Source organism: Hetaerina americana, unplaced genomic scaffold, assembly GCF_022747635.1.
Source record: "Hetaerina americana unplaced genomic scaffold, ioHetAmer1.1.p SCAF_4, whole genome shotgun sequence".
NCBI classification, from domain to species: Eukaryota; Metazoa; Arthropoda; class Insecta; order Odonata; family Calopterygidae; genus Hetaerina; species Hetaerina americana.
In genome coordinates, this window is record NW_027286985.1 from 95,952,275 (window position 1) to 95,977,180 (window position 24,906).

Genomic DNA, 24,906 nt, shown 5'->3' on the forward strand with positions numbered 1-24,906 from the left:
CATACTTTGTTCGACAATCACACTCCCATTTAGAGGCTAATATGGGAAGAAAATAAGGCACCCGACTGCTGAGGACCTGCTTAGAGTCGTGAAGGATGATGTCAATACATGCAATTAGAAAGGGGTGCGTGAGTCCAGAGGGCGAGGGACTGGGTGCGGGTGAGCCTTTGTGTAACCTGGCGGTGGGTGCGGGGGGGTTGAGGGGGATGCTGTGCTCAGCACGCCGGTAAGGCTTCGGGGACCATCCCAGCCCTCGCTTAGAATCGCGCCCCGAAATATCCATCAAGTACCATAAGCTCATCCGAGATTACTCTGAGGAAGTTCTCAGTAGTGTGTGTTTTCATTATGACATTACCACTCAAATGACCGCCACAATGCGGTCGGACGCATTTGCAGTCACCTCAATGAAGAGCAGGTGCTGCGCCGGCTAGCTCTCGTTCCTAACCTTCGTCCTACCTGGCATGGATGACCCTACCATGAGCAAATATCATACAGGGTCTGCCCCAAAAATAAGTTGAATTATTTTTACTTGCATACCCGGCTGAAATGGGGCGATTTGTGGTGGGAAAGGTGGTGGTTGATCTTGGGAAAGCTACGCGACCCGCGTCAGTTACTTGCGAGTCGTTACAGCTCGTAGATCGTTGCTAGGCTGAACCCCTGTTCGAGGGTCGCGTCACGATTTCACAATGTCACGTTCTATGAAGAAACAATACAAGATAAAATGTTGTGTTAAGCTCACAAAATCTGGTATCGGAAACCATGACCATGGTTCACGATTCTTACGGAGATGAAGCATTGTCCCAAGGAATGGTTTTCTGCTGGCACAAGATGTTCCGGGGGGAGAGGAAAGTTTGACTGCGGGGAGGAGTACAGTAACGAAGTGAGTTCACTTAGCCACGGTCAGTACATCGTTACTGTTGTTGCCTTACCCGCGGTCAAACTCTCACTCTTGTTGATGGCCACCTAGTTGACCGAAATATCGGTAGAGTAGAACACTAAAACAATAAATGTTGGCTATTGGCTTAGCATCTTACAGGTTAGAGAGGAGGTTCACGACGAGAAAAGCCCTGGACCTCCGTCAACGACGTAGAGTGACAAAAATGTGCAAAACGTGAGAGACCCTCAATTCCCGACCGCAGAAGGGTCATATTCGGGTCAAAATTAATCTGGTGCGTATTCACCCCCTGCCACCCACCCTAGCAGTGACTTGCAGGATAGTAACATAAGAAATAAAAATTCCGATTGTCGCCTGATTTTCATAGTGTTCGCAGAAGATGGCAATATTCCGAAAACCACAGCGTGTCGCATTCTTACAGAAATTCAGCCATGAGAGAAAGGTGTACGCTAACATGGTCCCAGAGGTTCTGTCGGAAGCTTAGAAGGCTACTCGTGTAACAAGTTCGCGAGATCTCTTGGTCCCTACAGCCTAGATGAGACAGCGCAGTACTTCTTTTTGTACTGAATAATAAAAAGGAGCTTTGAAGGATCTCAGGTTTTCCCGGCGTATGGTATTCAAGAAGTTCTCTCGGGTTTCCCACCGGGTCAGGTTGCAGTACACCGACGTTTCGATGGCTGACTCTGCCATCTTCTTTAGGGTGAAGTGAAGTGCACAAGACGATGGCAGAGTCAGCCATCGAAACGTCGGTGTACTGCAACCTGACCCGGTGGGAAACCCAAGAGAACTTCTTGAAAAAGGAGCTTGATATGCAATCATATTGGAACACTATTTAAATTCAACGAGGCCGTGACAAGGTGCCTCAACAAGGTTCCCGTGGGCGCCTTCCAGGAAGCTTATTGGCCTACTAATGCACAAGTAATTTTTACTTTGATCAGCAATATTTTTTCCTGATATATTCTACTTATTTTTTGGGAAAGACCTTATGTGCTCTTGTCAGCAGAGTTTTAGAGGTCATCAGAATTCACAAGTTTTTCCACCGCGTCTAGGTTGTATTGCATGGGGAGAGCCCTGATCAATAATGTTAAACTATAAACCCTCCTGCCTAGCCGTAGCCACGCTTCTAGCGGCTATTCTTCAAGTCGCGTGTGGGAGCACTTAGCGCTTCTAGACGCGAGGGTAAATTAGCGTCGCAGAATGACCTCTCGAGGAGACACCCGCAGAATTACAGTCGTGGCCATCCAAACGCGCGTTCTTCCTTTGCCGCAGGTCGGCGCACCCCTGGAGGAGACTGGTGCTGTATGGGGCAATTGCTTGCACGCTGCTGGCAGCCGCCGTCTACCTAGTGGCGCTGAGGGGAGACTCAGATGACGGCCGACAAGCGCCTCTCGTTCCGCCCAACCCTGAGCTGCCCCTGCCGCCCTCACCATCCGTCGAGAGGGTGTTCGCCAGGTTTGCCGTGTGCTCCGATGGAAGGCCCTGTTCGGACGTGGGCAGGTGAGTCCCGAGGTCGAATAACCTGCTTTATCGCCTGATAAATATAACTTATCGGAGCATATTGATGGATACAGAGTTACCATAGCAAGTGTGCGAGTTCCCGACACATGCTAGAATTCTTCTCTTTCATAGAGAGCCTGTCTTTAATCACCCTTTGTTAAGTACAGGATAAACTTCAACAGTTTCCTCGAGTGTAGCCGACGGAAAGTCATGGGGGTACTTAGGAAGTATTACGGAATAAAGCAGCCTCACGGCAGACGGGTGCACCATAAACTTTAAACCTTTCTTTTGCTTGAAAGAAAATCGCAACACAGACTTATTTGGCAAAAAGAGTACGATATCCGGCACTTCTCTTTCTTTTAGTGTTTCCTTTACTTCAAAGGTGTCTTGACTGCTAATGGTCGAAACTGCTTTATGGAAATCTTCCACATATGAATCAACTGTGGTAGAATCAGAATAAGGACATTGCTGCTGATCATATAATTAAATGGGGTCTTATCATTACTGCATCAAAAGAGCTGGGTCAATAAATCCAATCTTGGTCATTCATTAGCCACCGAAAGTCCCGATGCTGCTTGGCGTGTTTGATAATTCTGCACTTTCTGAAAATATTCTTTTAGTTCATTAAAGTAATTCCTTCGGAGCATTCATATATTCATAAACTTAAGGTTGAGCGAATAATTTTTCACAATCGCCCACAGAATTATGCTTAGCTCTTCTAAAATATATACTGATAAACGCTCGGCATTATGAGACTTTGGATTAGAAAAACCTGGACCTCTACTGCACTTTGCTTATGTTCTCATTCCGCAACGACGGTACGATCATGCCAATAAAATTAGAGAGATTAAGAGTAAATAAGATAGATTTAAGATGTCATTTTTTCCACAAACGATAAGGGATCATAATAACATTGTCCAACCGCGGTAGGGTCATGTTTGAGTAAAAATTAGTCTGGCGTTAATTCACCCCCTGCCACGCACCCAAGCAATGGCTTGCAGGGTACATTCTTGAGTGGAAAGCTCGACGACGCACATCACAGCACAGCCAGTACGTATCACAGAAACACAACCAGTCACGGGGATTGTTAACGTTACGGTTGTTTTCAATGATACCTGTTTCCTCCTGGAAGAAAATGTGAATTCGGTATATAGTAAGTCGTTCTTTGCTTTTAAGTTCATATTTTCCCTGCACCGATACACTAGAAATTTTTACTTCTTTCCGCTCGGACACACCAATTTGTCGTAGTCCTCGGTTTCTCGAGCGACACTATCCGACTCCCGTCTTCACAATGACCCGGCTCAGTATTTTTTTTTAATTGTCTACTAGACAAGCAATTTGATTCGGATCACATGCCACGCCCACCTCTCATCCAACTAATCCACACCCCACTCCGTCTCTAAAAGCACCTCGGCTGACATCTCCGGCCGATTCGGTCGTGGGTGCTGCGGGCCATGCTTCTCTGTTTCTCGTTTAACCTTCGTTCTAAATCCCCCCCTCTTCCCTTCACGGCAAACTCTATCGAAACAGAAGCTGGCAGCTCAGTTCGGTCGACGCACGTTTGCCGCTGGAAAATGATGCGGTATTATTCTGGCGTTCAACGCAGGGAAATGTTTTACAATTTGTAAGACCAAGAAATGGGGAGGAGTAAGGAGACTTCCAATTTGTCTCCTATTCGAGAATTAAAATATTTGTAATAATATTAGTATTATTACATTTAATATTCAGATTTATTTAGTGACATTTTGTGTCATTATTCTTATCAATCAACAAGAGGTTTAACAGTGGTCATTTAGATGGTAGTTTAAAGCCGTTTCTAATTTTCTTAGATTGATAAAATAGTTTTACACAACCTATAGTATTTTCATTATTATTAATGAAATACCAGCATGATTTCCGAAAGTATAGACCCTGCGAGAGACAACTTGTGCTTTTTGTTCATGATATTCTTACTTCAGGAGAGAACAATGAGAGGGTCATAATTCGAAGACGCTTCAGCTCTCAACTGTGGCGTCACGCCGTGTTTACCCTACTTTTTGAGATTCTATTGGTTCAGGTATAATTCATCCCCAATTATAATTGGGATTCGCCTCTGTCGACAACGAACAAGGAACTTTTCCATTGGCTATTCATGGGAATATGGCCGTTCAAAGTACAACCAGACTGCTTTTCTCCCATGGTCTATTGGAATGCCCTTGGGGCATATTGTTGGCTCTTATGGTGGAGTGGTATAGTAGGCATGTTTTTGGAAACATAATGTAAATGGATTAAAATAAATTTGAGATGGATAAATTTGACTGACACTGTATTTTAGTACTTGGAATAATATCATATTTGAAGAGTAATCTAGGAGGCGTGTGCCGCAAGTTTTATTATTATTATTACTATTATTAATGAACACCTTGCAAGCCACGGATAAGGTGTGCGGCAGGGTGTGATTATATACCAGACATCTTTTGACCAAAAAACCTTTTGCCCCTAACGCGGTCGGACAACGTCATTTGATATTTTAGTACCCTGCAATCCACCGCTAGGGTGCGGAAGGGGGTGAATACACACCACACTAATTTTGACCCGAATATGACCCTATTGTGGTTGGACATGACCCTATTGTGGTTGGACAATGTTATTCTGATTCTTTATCGATCGTGGAAAAAAAAAAATAAAATAACATCTTAAATGTGTCTGTTATGCACTTAATCTCTCTCATGTTATTGACATGATCTCTCCTACCGTAACCCGATGGGGAATAATACGTTTTCAATATCACTGCTATAGAGACTCCCTTCCAATTCATGCAAGAGATTCGATCTGTAATTTAACCTTCGCTCCGTGAGTGATTCCCAGCCAAGCTGCTCTAATATTTTGGATACGCTACCAAGTTTATCATAACAATATTTTATAAATCTAGCTCATCTACGCTGCACGCGATCCAATTCGCCAAGTAATCCAACTTCGTGAGGATCCCATTTTTACAAGTGGCATATGCTGAATGAGGTCTAACCAGTGAAAGATAACATTTCTCTTTGACTTTTACATCTCATTTACTCAGCACTATTCTTAGAAATCCTAATTTTTTGTTATCTTGTCCACATATTTTATATTTCAGCCAGGAGAGGTTGTGAGTGAGAGGCCTGGGTATTTAATTGAGTCTACATATTCCATTTCGGTGTTCCAGATGCAGAAGGCGTTCTGGAGGGCATTGCTTTATTCCTTAAAAAATTTGCCACGACGTACTTTTTTTAAGTTTAATTCTAATTTCCAAGTGTCGCAACAGCGTTGTATATTATTTCGGTCACCTGATAAAGCTACTTATTTTCAGGACTAGAGATATCTCTGTAAACTACTGCATCGTCGGCAAATAAACGTATCTTTCCATTAACCACGGAGTTGATGTTGTTATGTCTGGTTGGACCCAACACTGTGGCCTGATCGGTAGAGAAGTAAATCATCTTGACACATGATAACGGTTGATAACATTGCATGCAAGCACATTTTAAAATATCGTCAACTCAGCTGTGATAATTTTTGCAGACACTGAAAGATACGTTCCCTTGAGCTCATCGTAATTTCATATTTTTTAAATGGAAATATAACTATCTTCCATCTATTGACCGCATCACGATGTTGCTTGTTCACCAAAGAGTGCAGCTTAAATGCGCATGCGCGGACGCTACACAAAACGTGTCAGTCATTGTTAGCCTGACTTTTTCATTCCACCGACCTTCACGAAACTTGCGTGGGTTTGCGAAAATGTTTTGTAGCACTTTCTGTTAAGGTAGTCGAGGTTCGGAAAGAGTTGATTTCACTGGATGAATATAAATTAATGCACGTCACAACAAACTAAATTCCTTCACTATAACGATAGTAATTGGCGAGAATTGCCGAAAATTTGGCAACACCCTTACAATGTGAAGTTCTTACCAATGAATTCTGTAGGTGCGTTACGACTGAACAATGAATGCATTGGGTAGAATTTATGAAATTTAAACGAAGGATTTTGTTAACGCAGGTCGCAATGTATCTTTAAAATCGCTTTCGATAGATCTAGTTTATATAAATAAACCATAAACACAGTAATCAGCCCGAAGGTCGGTTTAGTAGGTGATGGTAGAGATCACCCAGTACTAAGCCCTATACGGCGTGTGAAAATTCACACATCAGGGTAGGGGGGGGCAGTTCCTTTCCCTGCGCCGGTTATGGTTTCCCAGGAAGACCTGGTACCCGAAAAATCACATCAGCTTTATATATATATATATATATATATATATATATATATATATATATATATATATATATATATAAGCTGATGTGATTTTTTCATATATATATATATATATATATATATATATATATATAAGCTGATGTGATTTTTTCATATATATATATATATATATATATATATGAACTATGTGGGTATTATATAAAATACATATATATATAATACCCACATAGTTCATACATATATATATATATATATAATGTCTATATATATATATATATATCAAAGCTGATGTGATTTTTCGGGTACCAGGTCTTCCTGGGAAACCATAACCGGCGCAGGGAAAGGAACTGGCCTATATATATAAGGAACTGGAACTATATATATATATATATATATATATATATATATATATATATATATATATATATATATATATATATATATATATATATATATATAAACTGTGTGGGTATTATATATATATATATATACATACATACACACGCAGGAGGAGTTTTATTTATGTTCATGTATATATAAACAGCGGAAATGATTTCGCTAGGAAAATTATACACACAATCAGCCGGCAGCCATAGCATTATTGTCCGTGTATTGTGCAATCATGGCTGATTTTTAGAGTCAATGTTCCCACATTTTTCGCGATATATTAAATCCAATCCTACAAACATGAAAATACGAATATTTTATACAAGACAACGAACTAAACGTTTGTAGAAAATGGATGGAAATCCATGGGGTACCGTTAAAATGTTGTTATCATAGGTAGTCTACTGTTTAGTTTAGGTTTTGGATGGACACAGGCTATACAGAGATACATTTCCTTGCCTCACTTAAAGAGACACAACCTGACATCCAACTCTATGACAATAAGCCCCTCTTTAATTCGACGAAGTACCTCGGAGTAAACTACTCGCAAAGCTAGAAGCATATGGCAGAGATAAAAATATCCGGGGCTGGAAACAAGACTTTTTGAGTGGTCGAGTACATATAGTAGTGATAGATGGAGTTAGCTCAAATACAGTAAAAGTTACTTCAGGTGTTCACTAGGGTATTGTTATCAGACCTCTTTTATTCCTACTCTACGTTGCCCTTTTATTCCTACTCTACACCGACTCCGTAGTCACTAGTAAGATACGTTTATTTGCCGACGATGCAGGGATTTACCGTGATATCCATGATCCTGAGGACACAGCAGCTTTTTCAGATGACCTTAATGCCATTCAACGCTGGTGCGACACCAGGCAATTAGGGGATCGAGATGGTGCGGGGGCTAACGTACTGGCTTCCCACCCTGAGGGCGCGGGTTCAAATCCCGGCGGTGTTGAATATTTTTCAGAGGTATCTCGATCCCTACTTGAGGTGCTTTGTGGAGGGCACTTTGAGTGAGTACGGCGTCCGTCGGATGGGACGTTAAGCTGCGGACCCCTTGGCGCCTTTCGTAAAGAGTAGGCTAATGCCGACGCCGGGTTTCTCTCCACCCTTCATCCTTTCCTGTCCATCCCCTATGGCGCAAATGACCTTAGCTGTCGGTCGCCTCCCCTCAAAACTACTACCAGGCAATTGGCTTCCCACCCAGAGGGCGCGGGTTCAAATCCCGGCGGTGTTGAATATTTTTCAGAGGTATCTCGATCCCTACTTGAGGTGCTTTGTGGAGAGAACTTTGAGTGAGTGCGCCGTCTGTGGGACGGGACGTTAAACTGCGGACCCCTTGGCGCCTTTCGTAAAGAGTAGGCTAATGCCGACGCCGGGTTTCTCTCCACCCTTCATCCTTTCCTGTCCTTCCCCTATGGCGCAAATGACCTTAGCTGTCGGTCGCCTCCCCTCAAAACTACTACTACCAGGCAATTAGATATAAACTTTAAAAAGTGCGTATTCATATATTTTTTAAAGAGATATACCCCCTGAACGCCTACTGCATCGGAAACAGCGAAATCATTTCAATAGAAAAGATAGATTTAAGTTGTTATATTTCCACGAACGATAAGGGATTAGAATAACATCGTCCGACCGCGGTAGGGTCATGTTCGAGTGAAATTATCCAGGTGTGTATTCAACCCCTGCCACACACCCTAATGGTGGCTTGCAGGGAACATAAAAAAGAATAAATAAATTCCGCATACATCCTTCCTGCTTTCATTCCATCCATCAATCCTATATTTTTCCTATTCCATCCTCGTGTTAAGTTAAGTGCTCTCGACAGGCTTAAATTTTGGTTTTCGGGAAATAATATCGTACTTAGTACAAAAACAACCTTATATCCAGCCTGAAAGTTTTGTCAATTTCATATTTTACTATTTCAATAGATTTTTTCGCTAAACAAATGCTCCTGGTAATTTGTTTGATAATGGTTTAAAATAGACCAATTGAACCACATCAAATATTTGGGCTTAATTTTAGGTAAACACTATATCGTAGAGCAAATTTGATTCGTTTAAGTGTTAGTTAGAAGGGTTTCGATGGCCTGGACAACTCGCCCACCAAATCTCATTTCCAAAAACAGAGGTCTTTTTCACCTTTAGAGTAACTAATCCAGCCGCTGTGGTAATTTATATTTTTTTGCTTTTTTCAATTCAAGAATTCTTTATGGTTTGACTCGTCTGGGTGGTATCTATGCTACAGAACCTTGAGCCGCTTATTGCGGCTGCGAATAAAACCCTATGGGTCATTTTGCGAACAGCTAGAATTGAATCTCCCTTCCCGTTCGTTGATCCTTGAGCTGAACTGAGCATTTTACCGCTCAGGCATATGCATGTACTTTCATACAATGTGTTTGGTTTTATACGATCGCGTAGGACACAGAAGTAAGCCTTATTTGTTTACAACTGACGTAAGAACCTACCGTGTCATTGTAATTTCGAGGCCATACATGTACACACCCCCTTTGAACATTGCATCCAAACTTGTTGTTCAGTTACTTGCTGATATGTCCTCTGAAAATAAAGAGATTTTGCAGAAATTTAATATTGATCTTTGTACGGAAAGGTGTGGAAATATTTCGCAATAGATTTATTTAACAATATTGTACAATTTTAAAAAGAAATTTGACCTAGTCAATTTTTGTGAGTGAAAGTTGTTATTTCAAGCTATTTTCTTTTTTGTCTAGCTTTTATTGTATTTTCTGATTTATTTGTTCGTGCAATTGATTTCACATGACATGAATTTCACTATTGCATGAGGGACCACTTTTTTCTGTTATTGTAAGTATGCCTAATTTTATTGTTTATTTGCAACTATGCTTACTGCCGAACGAAAATTGCTGTAATCAAGAATGGCAACCCCAAAATAATGATAAATCTCTTCTGCTGTGCCTGATTTTACTATTTTGTCTAGAGTTTCATTTATGTATGCTCATAAACAAAGAGTGAATGTCGATTATCATTATTATATTACGTAGCGAAGAGTTGGTGAAAGGAATATTGCTTGGGGAATTAAGCTATGGAACTGAACGCTAATTATCAAGCTTTAGCTATTCAGCCAAGGGAACGCAATTATTACTGAGAGTATGGGAGTGTTATAAGTATGGAATAGAAATTAATCATAGGAAACCGGCAGGTGTGAGACTCTCAAGAGCCTGGCGTCACTTTTGTGGGATGACGAAAATAATGGTTCACTGAGCACCGGATAAAAAGTTTTTCTTTTAAGTAGGTGCTGTGAAAGCGAATTCGAAGCTTCCATGGCGTGTTGCGTCGAAGACTCCACGGTCGCCAATTCTCAACTATCGGTCGACCTCTTTTACGTCAGAAATTGCGGAGGACATACACATCGATGATGTCACATGCGATTTCGTAATAAAATTAACTTCGGAAAATATTTTTCAATTTAGAATTAAATATTGTTCTGATCTTTACACTTATTCAATAATTAATTTTTCCTTTCTCTTAAACACTAGAACGCCATTCTTAATTATTCGTATATGCCAAAGAAACGTTTCACCTAAGGGCAAAAGCAGTTCTGATTCACAAATGTTAAATATTGCATTGTCACTAAGGATTTGTGGATAAAACCTAAGTTTGAAAAACTAATATGAAGCCAATCATATTTCAAACTCACTCTTGAGCTTTTTTTCGTGAGGGGTGGTCAGTTCAAGGACCGCCCCGGACGACATTCCAGCTGCGCCACTGCTGAAGAAACGATAACGCTATAAAGCAAACTAAACATTTTTAAAGAAGATGAAATCTGGTGTTGAAAGTTTTAGGGCACAAATTAGACCAATTAGAACAGACCACGCATGTAGGAAGAGTTTTGGATGAAGATGGGCAAAGTAGCAAACAATTGCTTCCGACGTAGAAAATTTGAATAACTTGTTTTTCAATACATCTGTTTAAATTGTTGCACCGGATTTCTATGGCAATGTTTATGTTTACGGGATTGTGTTATATTTTTAGCAAGAGTAAGAAAGTATCGAAGAGATTATATTGTGAGTTATATGTTGGGCACGTATTTCATGATTTTTTGTCAACTGTAATTGTAGTTAATTGTTAATTTAGTTTGTAATGATGAATGGTATTTTGTTTACACCTTTATCTGTAATACAATTTGTGCTTTCCTCTTTGTCTTCAAACAACGGGTAATCCGTAACGGCGCGTTTGCTGATCTCCGTCACCTCCTTGCTATCCACATGCGTGAAAAGGGAAAGCCGGGACTACTGCGCAGCTGTCCTCGGGAATACTAAAACCGCCGCAGTTCCGCCACGAGCTTATTCGTTGCGGGGAGAGCAGAAGGTTCAGAGGTGTTCCGAAATATCCGTGTTCTGTCGAACAACTACTGTGTTTTGTTTGTACTTGAGAGTGTTTTCATTCAACATGTCGGAGAGCCATTTTGACGAGTACGAGCACTACAATTTTGAATACGACAAGCACATCTACTCAGGTCATAGCGGAAAGCAGAGGACGAAGAAGGAAGCTAGTGAGCATACCAACCATTTCGACCCCAGTGGACATTCAAGGAAGATTGTTACCAAGCTTCAAAATACCGAACAAAATAAGAAAGCCGAGGCTACGAAAGTCAAGAATTAAAGTGTCGCGGCGACCTTGAGGATCTGTGATTTGGACCGAGTGGAGTAGCCATTATTGCTTAGTGGCATTTGCGATTTATGTTACGGACTACCGAGTGTTGAAAAAGGTTTGAGCCTGTTAAAATGGCGATGAGCTCATAATTTTTGTTGTTCTTAATGGGTTGACGCCTGCTGTGAGAGGGTGGCCGAAATTGATTTCTTACGCAAAAGTTAGAAAAAAAGCAGCTTTCGGTAACCTTTGTGTTACTAATACTCATAATGTTTAAATTCATTTCATTCCTCTGAAGAATGTTGTACCGTCAGCTTCCACTTTGGCTTTAAATTTTTATATAGGTAATTGAGTACCGAATAAGGTGATCTGAATTTTGAGAATTCTGTTGGAAGCAAGTTTATGCTAATAAAATGTTAAAAACCAATTCATCATACTGTGTACTCCTTTTAACACCAGTTATCCCCGGAGTTAATCCAAAATACTATAGTATGGTGGCTTACGTGATATTTGTTTTGAAGGACTTTCAACTCAAAGAAGAGATGATAAATTTTATAATGAGTATTAATTCCCAATGAAACGTGAGCGGACAAGGAAGTTCCGTGAGAGTTTAACGGAATGTTGCATTCTTACGAAAAAGATCAAGATAAGTCGTCGTTACACAATGGGATTATCATAAGGTCCAGATTGTTCCAGTCACGGCAATATTTGGCATTGCGAAGGTTTAGCATGGTAACAGCAATTGCTACACATAACGTACGTTCAACCTATAATTAATATTCCTTTTTATTGCAAATCCTCAATCAAGTTATTTTTCGTATCAATTCTATGCGCCAACTTATTTCAAGGTGCTTGATTTTCTATACATGGTTAAAGTTTATATTTGTTTATCCTCTTGGACACCACTACCGGTTTTTGTTGAGGTTTTGGAGTATTTTGGAAATTCATTCAAAATAGGTGCCAATCGAAGAAGCCACTCTAATTACTGCTCGCTAGATTTTATACGCTTAGGAAAATTATCTATGTGACTCTATAAAAGGCTTCTGCTAGCTGAGGTGTATATTTTGGTTGACCCCAAGGTTGGTATTTTTTGGTGGAGCTGTATAGTCCCTCGTACAAACAGGTACTCAGAACTGATTTCAGTTTCTTTTTTCAGCAGAAATTGAAATATCAGTGTTAAAAAGGAACGAAAAAACACCTACGCCTACAGTGTAACCCTAAATATCTTGGTTTTAAGCTTTGGAGTACCCCAAAGCTCCTCCAAAAACGCCAACTTTGGGGTTAACAACTTTGGTTTTTAATAGAAATATTAGCTCAGCTGGGTTCAGGGGCTCGACGCGTGTGTGCAACATTCATAGGCAGGATGCCATTGATGGCCTGCGGCTGGGAGGGGAGAAGATGTGAATTGTTCACTTTCTCAACAACAGACTAGCTCAATGTGTTGCAATAGTTTGTACGACATATAAGAACTCTTCGATATTTTTCTTGGAAATACGATGTGCACGAAATGCGGAAAAAACATGGATAGTTTACGGACTCCATTAATTTTAAAAAATATTTGTACTTGCATGTCGTATCCGAAAACGTTCTATTTTCCTAAACTTCGTCTCTCAAGCTAAAGGATTTATTTTAAGTATGTTATTAAGGAGTCATCAACGCGTAGTTTAGTATATGAGTAAGGTTCTATTCGTCATTGCCATGCTCTTGTAATGAAGTAACCTCACTATGAACCGATAAGTAACAATTTAAAACATTAAATATGAAGTTCCATTGTATTTTTTTGTAAATGTCAGGTAATGTTTACTGTCATGCAGTATTACGGACATGATTTCTTCCAAGTCATTTTCTGGCCTATTATGCATTGCCCTTCATCGATCTTGTACCATGCAATACCTTAATGCTGAAAAACTAATATAATTTGCTTTCTCCATATTTTTATCTCTTGACACCCCCTTGTAAATACTTCTTGCGTCCCCATTTTCAGGCAATTATGTCATCGAATGTATGGCAAGCAACCTCACCATTAGTCCTCAAACAAGTTACGGTCATGGGAATGATATCCCTTGTGGATGGGGTCAGGAAAAGGTAGAGAGCATGGGCCACCAGGTCTTCAATGCAGTAGATCATTGGAAGTTCTTATTACCCTTTCCAAGTACTTCTGCTGACTCTTGTAAAAATGGTATATTATATAGAAAAGGTTTCTGACTCCACGCGGGTGACCTTGCACAGGTGTAGAAGCATCTCAACCATGAATAAATTAATGAACTTTTGATTTTCATTTCACTATCTTAAATGCTTAACATCTAGGTAGATTTTCCTGTGTTTTAATTCAACGCAATGTTTGTTATCTGGTATCCACCTCCAAAAATATTATTATTGAACGTTTTTGCTATCAATTCGTTGAGAAATAGGGTAGATTAAAGAGTAAAAGATGAATATATAGTCCATCCATTAAGAACAGAGGAAAATATCCTTCAGATTTTTTTTTGTTGGAAACATTTTACCACTTCGAGTTTGCCACTAATAAGTTACTTACTGCGCGTGCCAGTGGGTTTATTGATATTGTGAAGTCGTTCCGTTTGCGTGTCGAACTTAAACCTTTTGCTATCTCCATTGTCACCGAGAATAATTCTCAAAAGGGCAGCATGTCACTAGCAAATACTCTTACCGAACGATATCAACTATCAACGTGCCCTTTTCTGCAAATTATAAAATAAATAGTAATTAGACAACTTATAGATTGCCTTAAAAATAAATGGAAAGTGATCCCCTATCAACATTTCACAGAGAAGATCCTGGGTTCACTATCCAAGCTTGCCCGAAAATTTACTGAAGCTCATGGCTGTGATCAGAGCACATAGTTGTAATGTTATATTTTAAAGCTATAAAATCGGTTGTCGTGTAAAAATCTAAACAATAAAATGTCTTTAGAAATTTTAACCTATTATATTTTAACTGTAAGTGAACATGCAGGAAGTGAGGGCTTTAAAAGGGGGAGTTAATTATGACGAGTGTTTTTTTTAAGTTCTAAGTTTCCTCCGCAACATTCCTCTTCATTTATTTCCCTCAGAATCATTGAAAATTTGTTTGCTATATGCAATGATCTTGTGTATAGCTTTGAAAACGAAGTTAAGGACAATAATGAGCAAACTTCAGCAATTTTAAATGTTATGGTTGTGTGAGCAAGCATTTTCATTAACTCCTCTCCACAGGGAGAAAGTTTCCTTTGGTCATCAGTGAAAGGAGATCTTTATATGTCATTCAAAGTTAGGAAAATCTCTTGTAATGCTATATTCTAAAGCGTTGTTTTAAATTAGACAATAATCGTGAAAAATTACTGTTATGGCTAAACATGTTTATGTTGTATTCAAGCACAATTCACAGCAGCCAATTGAGGTTACTCAGAATTTTATAAAATATCTGAAACCTTCACATGAATCACTGGAATGGAATGGTTCAGTAATTACTACTGATTGGATTGTGGGTGATCAAAATAGTTGTCTAACCTGACATGCATTTCTGCTGCACCCAACATCACATTTATGGGTAGGGTGTCCATTTTTTTGTTCTTCCGACAACTTTGCAAAAATTTCGATATCTCCTCAACTTGGTTGAAATTACTCTCCGACAACATGTTGTAAACAGCTGGTAGCTTCTCCCACCTATATACTGTACAAAATCAATAGCATATCAGTGATACAAATAAACCAGGTATTATTTCCAGCCATCGGGTTGGAGAAATAGTGTCCATTTTGTAAAAAAAATTTCTACTACCATAATAATTCTAACTACCAGAAAATTTGATGGATTAGATAAATAGGACTGTGGATTCTCACCTCTTAATAGACCATTTCAGTATTTTTTTAAATCAATTTGGAAAAGCATGTGGTTAATATGATCATCTAATCTCCTCACTTGTAGTATTTTTATTACTTAAATGTTTCAAAAACAAATTCCTAGTAAGCAATAGTTAATTTAAGATAACCAATCATATTCCCTCTTCGTTCAGAGAATTCACCAAAGGCTGAGAAACCTTATAGGTGAAAAGATGAGGTCAACAGGAATTAGTTGAAACTGCCTTTTATTCTGTCTGGACATCAACTCATGAATTGACCCAATTGTCTGAGCCCTGGATTGACTTCATCAAACCACGACATACTTATAGTTAGGAGAAAATGTATGTTGTCCAAAATGATGGTCTAAGCAGTTCCAAAGTGTATTCATTTTCCATGATCATGAGGATGACTAATTTTTTTGATAAATATTCCTTAGCAAAGCTCAAAACCTGCATGTAATTTCATATATTCTGTTTAGATATTTTCACTTAAAAGCATGAGCCAATAAGTTGTTTCTGCCAACTTTAAATACTTATGATCCAAAATGGATGATTTTTTGTGTATCCAGGGATATCCTTGCAATAAATGGATCTGCTGTTGATGCTGCAGTGGCATCCATGCTCTGCAATGGCATAGTCAACTGTCAAAGCATGGGGCTTGGGGGTGGGTTCTTCATGATTGTGCACAGTCAGTCTCAAATGAAGTCATACACACTTGATGCCCGTGAAACAGCACCGGCTGCAGTCAATGAGCACTTATTTGGTGGCAATCCAACTTTATCAAAGAGAGGTAAGAAATACTATAATGGAGGTCAAACTCTTTTAGCCTAACCATGAAATTAAAGCAGGAACTCAATTGCTCGTGTGAATTGTAATACACTCTTTGTCTGTATCTTTATATTTATGACAGCTTTGATATCGGTAGCATATTTCAAGAGTCAGAATAGTTAAATATGCATGCAATTTTATTAAAACATCTTTGGAGTCGCGACCTCTTGGCTACTCAAGTACAGTTTCTAGTGATCCTTCAAAAACTATATTGGTACTGTTCTGGTGTGGTTCCTCAATTAAAATTTAATTAAATTTGAAGGGCAGTTGTGCAAACCTGGGAGTTATTCAATGAAACATTCTGTGAAGGCTAATTCAGAGAGTAATGGTCAGGCAAAATGTGGTCAGGTCCCTGTGTGAGCAGAGAAGGGGTCAAGCCCACCCTTAGTTGTTCACCCTCTTATAACATGGAATTTTCACACCGCAGGGTGCAGGATTTAGCATCCACATATATGGTCACCCAGTGGCCCCCAACCACCTCCCTCATTTACCGGAGACCTGATGCTTCTCTTGATGTTAACTGATGCTGACTACCCTACTGTCCCTATGCCCCCAAGGTTGTGGGAGGTTAAATCCCAAACCCCTTGCCGCCAGTGTTAAAGAATGCAAAAGGTTTTGTCTGTGTAACATGGGAGTAGATGTGCCTGCCAGACCCATCCATGGACATTAAGATCTGCTGACTAAAGTAGTGCATATAAGGTATTTTATCTTCCTGATCTTAGGAAAAGTACAAAGCAGTATGATATATGTATCTAAACTAATAATATACTTAGTGAATCACCCTCTACCAATAATCCTCCATTCATTGCACATTCAAATTGATAATGGTGATTGTACTCAAATGAGTGCCAAATTAAGTGATGATGTAACGGTCCATCATCCACACTGGTCTGGGAACATGATGCTATTTCCAATGATGCTGATGTATTTGGCACCCTCTGCTGAGTCCTACTCCGGTGTCTGTCAATGCCAATTCTAATTCCTCTCCTATGTGAAGCTCTGCCACCATTTCCCATGATCACAGGTAGTTCAGAATTAATATTTCTGGCATCATTTGGAGTAAGTCAGTTGCCCTCGATTTAATTCCTAGTGCTCAATGTGCCTGACAAAGGAAAAAAATTTAATTTGGAAGTGTTTCTGGATTACAGTAATGATGATACTGAGTACTCTACTGAGCATTAGAGTTTGATATGCATTCAAAGTCTCAATCCCACCTCCATGTAGTGCAGAAAAGCCTATTCAAATAGCAAGGCCTGCATATAATCATCAGAAAACTTGGTGTGAGAGCCTTTGGACCCAAACTGTTTCTGTATCAATCTGCATTTTGAAATGACTGCTCTCCACCTAGTAACTGTGAGATTAGAATTCACTCTATTGCACACCCAGTGATGACTTTGATTTGTCCAATGAAAAACTGGAGAGTGCAAGGAATTGTATTAGGAAAGAGTTTTACTCATCATCAGTATTCTGATAATCTAGTCAGTTTCACCACAGTTCCCTACATCCCACAGAGCCCTTCTCTTGGCATTTATGTACGAGCAATTCTCAATTTGGCGGATTGGACAGTCGGGGCAAAAGGTTGCGTGAGGTGAGATGGAAGGATAGGCAGAATTACAGCAGTGATAGTAATAGAGTAAAACATGGCAGAAGGGAAGAGAGCCAGTTAGAGGTGGCAAAATTATTGATCAAAAAGGTAGATTAACCAGAGTTAATATTGAGAAAGTGACTAACAGAATATTATTAGTATAAGTAAAAGCTGAAACAACGAACTTGGCCATTGTTCAGATGTATATTCCACCATGAAATCAAAAGAACAACGAAATCAGTAGGGTTTATCATCGGTTAGGAGACATAATTGTTGAAGGAATCAATTGATAGTGATGAGGGTTGAAACTCGGCAGTTTGAGAAGGAAGAGTTGGTAGTGAGGTACAGTGAAGGAACAAGACTTGACCACGGGGAGAAAGGAAGAGAGTCCTGCAGGAGACAGAACTTAATGGACACTTGTTTAAACAACAAAGTTGGCATAGGTATTCATGGAAACTAACTGGAGATTCAGACAGATACATGTATACTATACTATATCATGTTCAGGCACCAATTTAGGAACAACATGATTATATTGCTGTTTCCTGGGAGTGGATGCAGTTTGAAATCATAATTCAGTACTAATGAAGTGTAATGTCAGATTCAAGAAGATAAAGCAGGAAGATGATGTAGGAAATATAATTTAGAAGCATTAGCTAGAACAATGGGGACGAGTATCATTATTATCAGTATATGTAGGCTGTTGAGAACTTCATGGGTGAGGAAGGGAGTTGGGTACTGTAGAAGAAAAGCGAGTGTCATTCAATAATTCCTTATAAATGCAGGAGATGTTTATTCCCATAACAAAAAAGTTTGCTTTTAGCAAGCATCATCCTTCACTGGACTGCTTTTAAAGTTTCAGGTATATCCCCCAAATGGTTTAATTTTCATAGTCAATTGAAGCAACAAACTTGCATATTTAGAAGACTGGAAAAAATTGACTTTAATTTGATGATTGATTTTTTTATTTAAAATTTTTTTGGACACTTTTATTTCAAAGGCTTAACTCCGCAAGAGTTTAAAGTCGAGTTAGATGGCACGTTGGGTGAATGAGTAGAAATGTGGTTTTGCATCCACAAATGATAAAATCATACGGGGCATCCAGGAGTGACTTTCTCAGAAATGATTGATCGTTTAAAATTCAGAATATGGTTTTGAGTGATTGACCAGTCAAAGTTCTCAAAAGATTAGAGACCACATCCATGTCACAAGGTAAAGTGTTTTCCATTTTGCATGCAAAATTGGGGGTGAAAAAATTTTGGCAATATGAGTGCCACGTTTGTTCTCAGTGGAGTATAAATATAACCGTGTGGTTTATTCTGAGGCTGATTTGGTGCTTTCCCATCACAATCCAGATGATTTTCTACATTGATAAATTACTGAGGATGAAACATTGATACACACAGCTTGGAGCAAGTCATCATGAAATTCTTGACATTGACAAGATAAAGGAAAATGCGACGAGGCAGCTGATGACCATTCTGAAAAAGGACTTAGCTTATTGTTTTGAAAAGTGGAAGATGTGCTAAGATAAGTGTGTCAAGGTCCCAATGAGAGTACTTTGAAGGGGACTAAGGCCTCATTGTTCTAGGCCAACTATTTTTCCCTAAATATTACTTGGCTGGATGCTTTCTGGACAGACTTTATGTGTCCTTCAAGAAAAATCTATTGGCACAAAATGCAATAAAATCATTGTTAACTTAAAATAGCTTTAAAAAAATTCATCAATGGTTTCCTAGTGATACTTGTATAAGTAACATTAGAGCATATCATTAATGAGAACTAAAAGCATCGGTAAAAAGTTATTGATATTAAAGCACATTAGCTGATCAAAAATTGTTACAAGCAATGCTGCTGCCATATTTAAAAAAAACACATGTTATACTTCCCTAATGCCTATATGAAAGTAGCTCTACTAAGTGAATTACAATATCGAGTGACTATGCTCCATTTGTCAAGAAATATCAGTGAAACATTAAAATCAAGTGAAAACTTAAGTATTATATACATTCTTCTGGGGTTATAATTTTTTGTCACAAATATAGCCCACCCTACCCCACATTTCGACCAATATTTTGGAAAAAGGAAAGGGGGGAATATAGTCTGAGAAATAGGGGAATATAAAACCTAGGGAAACAGTGGCAGTTGTCAGTATTTTCACTACCCCCTAATTTATTATTTTCCATGCAAAAGCTCTCTGTCAGTCTAGGATTGGTTTTCAAATAACAAGGACTTGGACCCTCCCATGAACTACAACCTTGACGTGGTGGAAGGGCTTGTGCATTCTGATGACCCCTAGAGTCATGCTGGCAGGAGCATTGATATTTGCTTCTAGTGGGGTCGAAGGTTAGTGACTGCAAAGGTGTCTGTCCCCAGTGGGGTGGCCATTGAGTAATAGTTTCACATTAAAAGCACTATTGAGGAAGGCAACATGAAACCACTTCAATTATTGATCCCATGATTTTTATAATGGCCAGTATGGAGAAAATGAGTCCTGGCAACAACAGGACTCAGCTGAATTGGCCATGTGTCATGCCCAGTAGCAGGAGAGGCTAGGTTTCAGTGGTCATCATCTCACAAAAGCCTTGCAAAGAAAAACCGGCAGTATCGGCACAGAAGAAGACCATATTAGTTAGAATAGGAGCAAGGAATGTTACGAAATACTGAGGACATTAAAATTAGAGAATATAAAGTGAGAGATGGAAAGAGGAAATTAAGCTAATTTAGGTCTATGCAAGGTGAGAGGGAAAGATAGTGGGGATTACTGGAGTGATAGTCATAAAGTAATAAACAGTAGTGGGGATGAGAGCCAGTGAGGGGTTGCCATAATATTGAATAAAAAGGTAGGAAGAAGCGTACCTTGCCTAGAGCAAGCAACAGATAGAGTATGACTGGTAGAAGTAAAAGCAGAACTGACTAACTTGGTCATTGTTCCGGTATACAAGCCACCAAACAATCATAATGAGGAAGATATTGATAAGGTATATGATCAGTTAGAGGATATAATCGGGTGCCCCTGCAGGGAAGCATTTGATAGTGATGGAGGATTGGAATGCAATGGTAGGCAAAGGGAGAGATGGTAATGAGGTGGGGGATTCCGGTTTAGGTTCCAGAAATGACCACGGGGAGAAAGCAATTGAGTTCCATAGGAGACAGGCTAATCATCACCAACACTTGGTTTAGACCCACCACAAAATACCTTGAAAAGCCGGGTATACTGAGCCTCAGGAAGTTGTCCATTGGATTATATGGTTAGGAACATATTTAGGAACTGTGTGATCAATTCAGACTCTGCAGACTCTGATCACAATTTAGTGCTCATAAAGTGTTGCATCCGATTCAAAAAGATTAAGTAGGGGAGGCAGGCTAGGAGATGGAATTTAGAAGTATTAACTGAATTGACAAGGAATTAGTATCAGCTGGCTGCAGAAAAAATCATGAACGAGGGAAAGGATCTGAATACCATTGAAGAAAAATGGGAAAATATCAAAAAAGATATATGAAAAGCCACAAAATAAACAATAGGGACTCATAACAGGAATAAGAGAAGGAAACCAAGGATTACAGATGAAATGATAAGAAAGATAGAGAAAATAAAAGGAAATGGAATAATATAATACAGAGTTAGGCAAAAGGAAGTACAAAGAGTTAAATCATTAATTGAGATGGGTAACAAATAGAGCAAAAGCAGTTTGGTGGAAGACGCAGTGTGAAGAACAGAAAGTTTACAGAGGAAGGGTGACATTGGTGCACTATACAAGAAGGTTAAAAGCACTATTGGGAAGTAAGATAGAAAAATCTCTGTTAGAAATTAGACAGAGTCAGGGAAAATACTAGTTGAACCAGGAAAGATCTTAGAGAGATGAAAGTAATATATAGAAAAACTGCATGGTAAAGAACTTAAACCAGCAAGGTTAGACATAGAAATAGAATATGATGCAGATGAAGATGGTTAAGGTCCAGGCTTACTCGACGATGAGATAAAAAGGGCATTAAGGAAGATGAAATCAAGGCTGTGGAGTAGATAGCATTCCTGTGGAACTACTAAAAGGTTTAGGAAAAGGTGGGAGGAAGAGTCTATATGGATTGATTCATAGCATCTATGAGGAAGGAATCTAGCCGCAAGACTTTGTGAGGTCAGTGTTAGTTCCTATTCTGAAAAAGGGAAAGGCTACATTATGTGAGGACTACAGAGCAATAAGTTTGATATCCCACGCAGCTAAAGTTGTTCTCAGGATCATGAAACAAAAGGACAGAGGGTAGGGCAAATGATTACTTAGGGGATGATCAGTTTGGGTTTAGGAAGGGGAGATGTACACGAGATGCCATTGCAGTAATGAGATCACTAATCGAGGGGAATATAGAATACAATCAGGATGTATTTGCCTGTTTCATAGATTTCAAAAAGCATTTGACAGAGTGAATTGGGAAAAACTAATTAGTATATTGCAGAAAATAGGAATAGATTGGAGGGGCAAGAGGCTAATCCGCAACCTGTACATGTCTCAGACTGCTCAGGTGCGGGTGGGGAACGGGGAGTCCGGATGGGCAGTGTTAGGAAGAGGTGTAAGGCAGGGTTGCCCATTATCACCATTGCTCTTCAACCTATAGGTCGAGGAAATGATTAAAGAGGCTTGGGAAGAACTGGAGGTAGGAATAAAAGTGTGCGGGGAATTAGTAAAATAAGTTAGGTTTGCTGATGACCAAGCTTTAGTTTGTCAGTCAGCCAAGGGGCTGCAAGCATGGCTTAGTGAAAAAGGCTAAGCTAAACATTAAAATAGGAGGGCAAAAACTGGAGCAGGTAGAACAGTTTACATATCTCGGTAGTGTTTTGGACCAACACGGTCAAAGTAGTAGGGACGTAAGGAGAAGAATTGCGCTAGGCAAAGAGGCTTTCACAAGGAGAAGTGAATTGATGACTGGAATATTGAGTAAGGATGCTAAGAGAAGGCTTATCAAAACTTTGATTTGGAGCGTAGCTATGCACATAACGGAAACATGATCACTAAAGAGGAGGATAGACGTAGATTGGAGGCTTTTGAAACGTGGGTGTGGATAAAGATTGAGAGGGTGAAGCAGACAGAAAAAATGAGGAAGTTCTACTTATGGTGGGCAAGGAAAGGAGATTGTTGGTAGAAATCATAAGGAGGCAGGAAAAAGGGATGCTAAGCATCTAACATTTCATCGCTATTGATTAGCAATGGAATGTTGAAGACCTAGAAAGAGGAGAGAATGCTAGGTAAAAGAGGAAGGGGCAGGAACAGGTTAGGGATGTTGGATGAAATGAAGGGAAGTGGGAAGTATATGGAGTTGAAGAGCTCGTTGTAGAGTAGGATGTTTGGTTGTGTTTTGTTGGGAGAGACAAAATATATATTTGGTAGTCACATCCATTCAAAAGCTACACCAGGAGAGCATGGCAGGGATTGGAGCCCCAGGGAGGCGTGAGAAGGGGCACGGAGAGCCACATGGCCTAGCAAAAGCTGTCTCCTCCATTTGGCACACCTGTAGGTCATTAACCCCCTCCTCCTCCTTCCTTTCTTAACTCCCTCATGCATCTCAGTGTCGTGCACTTAGGTTTTGGCTACACATATCATTCTATACCGTGGAACAATTACTCCTATTACCACATTTCACTATAATTTCAATTCAGAGAACTCTGATTAAACCACTGGCAACAGCTTTGGAGATATGTTTACATAGTTTGTGGTGAGGCATTGCTGCAATAAATGTTTTGCAGCTTCTAAATCACTTCATCCCCCCTTTCTTTTAAAATCATATGACATCCATCAAATGTAGCTTGATTTCTAAATTAATCAAAAGCATGTCACTGTGTTGCTAAACAAACAAAACCATACAAAAATAAAGCTAACTTTTAGGGAGAGTAGCTTTCAGCCCACTCAGGTTAGTTCACTATAACTGCATACAAGTATCTTTTATGAGCCACACTAATTTTCAGAAACCTTAAAGTCAAATCATACCAGACTCAATTACCCAGCTAATTTAAAATGTTGATATTGAAGCTTAATGATGAAGATATTTTTGGCTAGTCATATGTATACATATGAAATGATGTATTTTATTTTATATGAATAGGCGCCTTAGCTGTGGCAGTGCCAGGAGAACTGAAGGGTTATTGGGAAGCCCATAAGCGTTTTGGTAATTTGCCTTGGGCTCAAGTTGTGCAGCCGGCCATTGAAATCTGTGAATCAGGGTACAACATGACCAAGCACCAGGCTGACTCTGTTGCTGACAATGAGAAATATGTAAGAATGGATCCTACTCTAAGGTATGAACCCTTTACTTGTATCTGCCTGATTCATATACAGCATTTTAATTTGACCCTCCTGAATTTTTATGTCCCTTAAAGCACTCAGGGAAACTGAAAATAAAATCCAGTAATTTTGCATCACACATCATTTCACAAACTTGCAGTAGTGATACTATTATTATTTTCAAAGGGCTTATCTTCCTGATCACCACTTTTGCTGAAAGCCGGACAATATTTGGAGCGAAACTGACTGCTTCAGAGAAAAACCTTCAGTGGAACATTCATGTTCTTATGATTAGTCTTTTTCACAGAATTAGTCAACAATGCATTTCCCCGCAAATCATGCCAGCAGTGGAACAGTCAAGGAAGTCCTATAAGGGGGTCAGCGGCCCTCCCAAGCATTGGTCCAACTCACCTCACTGTTACAGACAGAACACACAAGGTGAAGGAGTGGATAGCGAATGGGTTTGGAAAATTGTTTCCCCAGGTACGATGCTGGACTTACACTGTTGGAAAGACTGCGGAGAGGGAGATGGAAGTGGTTTTGAGATGCCACTTAGGTGTCAATGTGGCCTCACTCATTTTATGAGCACAGCATGGGAAAGGAGTAGGGCATTCTGGCCTAAATGGTTTGAGTGATTTGTAAGATGCAAAAATTGTCCAGTCCTGGTGTGTTTTAATGTCAGGCAGGGTCTCAGGAATTACTCTGTCACTTTTATTGAGAAGTTTTTCTATAAAAGGACAGACAT

At 39.5% G+C, this 24,906-nt stretch overlaps 1 protein-coding gene across 3 annotated transcripts in view; it reads left to right on the top strand.

Annotated features, from left to right (window-relative positions):
* The window catches only part of LOC139692589 (scoloptoxin SSD14-like), a 79,358-nt gene that overhangs the window by 35,294 nt on the left and 19,158 nt on the right, over positions 1 to 24,906 (top strand). For all 3 annotated transcript variants that reach the window (XM_071590855.1, XM_071590856.1, XM_071590857.1), the window contains 3 exons: positions 2,165 to 2,392; positions 16,046 to 16,266; positions 23,983 to 24,175. In XM_071590855.1, the coding sequence (XP_071446956.1) occupies positions 2,165 to 2,392; positions 16,046 to 16,266; positions 23,983 to 24,175 (642 nt within the window). The remainder of the gene's footprint in view (positions 1 to 2,164; positions 2,393 to 16,045; positions 16,267 to 23,982; positions 24,176 to 24,906) is intronic.